Here is a 3,145-nt window from a genome sequence, read left to right as displayed (position 1 = left end):
GACACCCTGTATACATTTAAGAGTATACAGTATTTTACAGTTAACATAATTTTAGCTATTTATTATAATACATCATATAAATGTAGTAATACTGAAATATAAGTATGTTAATAATTTGTAATACTTCTTTTTGCGTGACAGTTAATAAACAAATTTTTATCTTTAAATGTTTCCACACTCACGTTAATTATTCGGAAACCGAGGAAAGCGAAAAGCAGTGCAAAGTATACCAATAATACTAGTAGTATTATGTTATACGTATCTTCAATAATCTCAATAGCTCTATAAAACATACTTGTCGTATTAAGTATATTAATAATACAGACACGTCGCACAAATTATTTGTAAAATTTTATAAAAATATGTCATACTTAATTAAACGAGTGTGTCTTATCACGCAGCTCTTTAACGTATCTTGAGTTTTGACATATTTATCTAGACGTGTCAGACGATTTTTAAGAATATCCAATTGGCCGCATATATGGAAAACTAGTAATCCGAGAAAATTGTCGATTCCAGAATAACCTATGACTGAAAAAACTATGAAGACACCTTGAATTGTATATGTCAGTTCGTATAGCGGCCGTTTTGTTATATCGTAAATATAATACGATTGTACAATCATAGGTCTGCCAATAAGATCAGTAATATTGGATAACAATCTGACTGATATACCAAGACGCGGGAGAATAATAGAAAAGGTGCACGCTAATCCCATCAGCAAGAACCCGCAAGTAATAATAATGCGTGCAATCTTCGCCTGTCTAATCATAATTTTTCTATCTTGAGGACTTTTCAATCTTAGCCAATCTTCTGCGATCATGTTTATGATTGGTATGGTAGCTTTAAAAGTGTCAACATTAAATATTTAAGTGCAAACTAACTAATATAGCTACATTTAAATAAAGCTATGTTAACTAAACAATAAAAAAATTTTAAGTAGTATTTTTGCTGTAAAAAAATATGACAAAAGTAATATTAACTTTTTCATTTTAAATTTCTTATTGTTTACAGAGCTAACATGTAACAACTTTATTTAAATGAATAAATAAACTTTATTTGTAGATATATTCTTTATCACGTTTTATTTCTTAACGATACGACTTTTATAATTATGTCTACCTTCCTTTTTCCACCAAAAAATTCCGATTCTTAACGCGCAGCTAATGCCCGGTAATGTGAATAGTAAATTGTCCATTATTAGCATGATATCTCCCGAAATTCTTATTAATGAATGTACAGCAGGAATCAGAATGCCAACTGTTAACCCCAGGAATATGATGAGCACCCGAAAATTACACATTAACATCTGTCGAGTGTTTTGTGCGGTTTTAGGCCAGAGTCCAATAAAATCTAAAGCGATACGATTTAGTCTTACTGCCCATTCGAAATCTACCTGCAAAAATAAGTCACAGCTCATGAAATATTTTATAGAACTTTACGCATACATATAAACTACCAATTAATGCAAAATGTGTTAAGTGATATGCTTAATATAACATTAAATAAAAAATATTTGAAGGGCCACACACTTTTCAATAATCATGTACTTCAAAGGTTATTTCAGAAATAGTGAATTGCAGACAATACAAAATGTACTATTTTAAATATTTATGATAATGAAAGGCTAATGTTTATTACTATGGGTGTCTAAGCAAGAACTTGAATTTTAAAAACTTAAGAAAATATATTAATTTAATGTTTTATTTACATTTTTTTCTTGATATGTACTGAGGTAGTAATGACATTTACACATGAAACAAAATATCGGTTAAATGACCACCGTTGCTCTGTTGGCAGGAATGTACTCTTTTGACAAAATTTTACGATGTCGGATGGAGGTATTTGGTCGTTCTGCCACACTGACACTCACAGCTGCGATGTTTCCTGCCGATCTTTTGGGCCGATAACGGATAAGGTTTCTTTCATCTTTCAATGAAAACGTCCGCTCAAATTTCTTGATCAAATTTTCAATAGCAGGTCTCGACGGTCGATTATGCACGTCGAAATGATCACGTAACTTACGAATCGTAACAGTAAAATTTTCTCCATTTTCACTATTAACATTCTTCTAAGCTTTAAACGTTCTTCTAAGCTGTAACGCACTATTTTTGTAAATGTCATTGTTTTAAGTAAACAAATATCAAATATGGCTGACTCAACAATTGACAGACGGAATTGGCGTGCGATTCAAAATTCAAGTTCTTACTGAGACACCCTTTATAATTAAATGTGATAATACACAATGAAAACATGATGCAGTACTTCTAATAACAACGCAACAATAAAGTGGAGATTATATGTCATCCCTTATCATCCCTTATCATAAGTTAATAAATAGATTGATCATAAAGTATAACTGTCTTTTCCATGACAATCGCAATGACAAGTACCTTGGTATGCTTGGTATACACCTTGGCGTGTTTCGAACTGTCCATGTCGAAGGTTTTCTGAAGACTGGCATCTGTTTCTTTTCCAGAAAGTTATCTCGTGTGCATCAGAAGTCGTCTCGCGCGCACGCTCTTTACGCCGTTATTCGGAAGTATTGACCGATCAACTTGCAACAAAGTGTTTTAAATATTCACCCCCCGGTTTCAAGTTTTTAGTGCCACATCAGGCGAAGTAGTAAAAAAGTTTTCGAAATAACAGGTTGTTGTGCTACATAGGTAAAAAGACAGGTGGGTGCACACCCGTTATACTCACACGTTTTTTCAATCAGTCAGCAAGTTATAGCTTATAACATCACTTATTATAGTTAGCAATGAATTACGTAGAATCGGGCGATATACAGGGTGCTACGCAAGACTTTGACGTCCGGTCATGGGAAGGTAGAGGGGACTAAGACAAACAGAAAAGTATTGTACTATTTTGCGCTTGGACGAATAGTTATCGAGATACGAAATTTTAAAAATCGCCGTATTAGCCCAACCTACTAGCGAATGTCAGCGCGCAGTGAGATGCGGACGCCTAGTGGCCCCGCGCGGGGAGACGTGCGAGCGGTCGCGTAAGCGGCGGACGGGCAGCGGCGCGCCTCGCCACCCTACTCCTCGCCCCGCACCGCCATTCTATTCCTCGCCGAACACCGCCTCGAGCAGGGCCGCTAGGCCGACGCATCTCACCGCGCGCTCACATTCGCCAGTAGGTT

General features: G+C 35.4%; 1 protein-coding gene across 1 annotated transcript; it reads right to left on the bottom strand.

Moving 5' to 3' along the window:
• Positions 1-107: 107 nt before the first annotated feature.
• LOC105566352 lies at positions 108-2,819 on the bottom strand. Its single transcript, XM_012020274.1, has 4 exons — positions 2,394-2,819; positions 1,123-1,396; positions 372-843; positions 108-282 (listed from the first exon to the last, which is right to left on the bottom strand). The coding sequence occupies exons 1-4, from the start codon at positions 2,436-2,438 to the stop codon at positions 108-110; spliced, it is 966 nt and encodes a 321-aa protein (XP_011875664.1). The 5' UTR covers positions 2,439-2,819.
• Between the last annotated feature and the right edge of the window lie 326 nt (positions 2,820-3,145).

This window comes from Vollenhovia emeryi, unplaced genomic scaffold (genome assembly GCF_000949405.1).
Source record: "Vollenhovia emeryi isolate VEMERY1.0 unplaced genomic scaffold, V.emery_V1.0 DF943253.1, whole genome shotgun sequence".
NCBI lineage: Eukaryota > Metazoa > Arthropoda > Insecta > Hymenoptera > Formicidae > Vollenhovia > Vollenhovia emeryi.
Note: the sequence above shows the minus strand (reverse complement) of the source record. Positions and strands in the feature narration are given on the sequence as shown.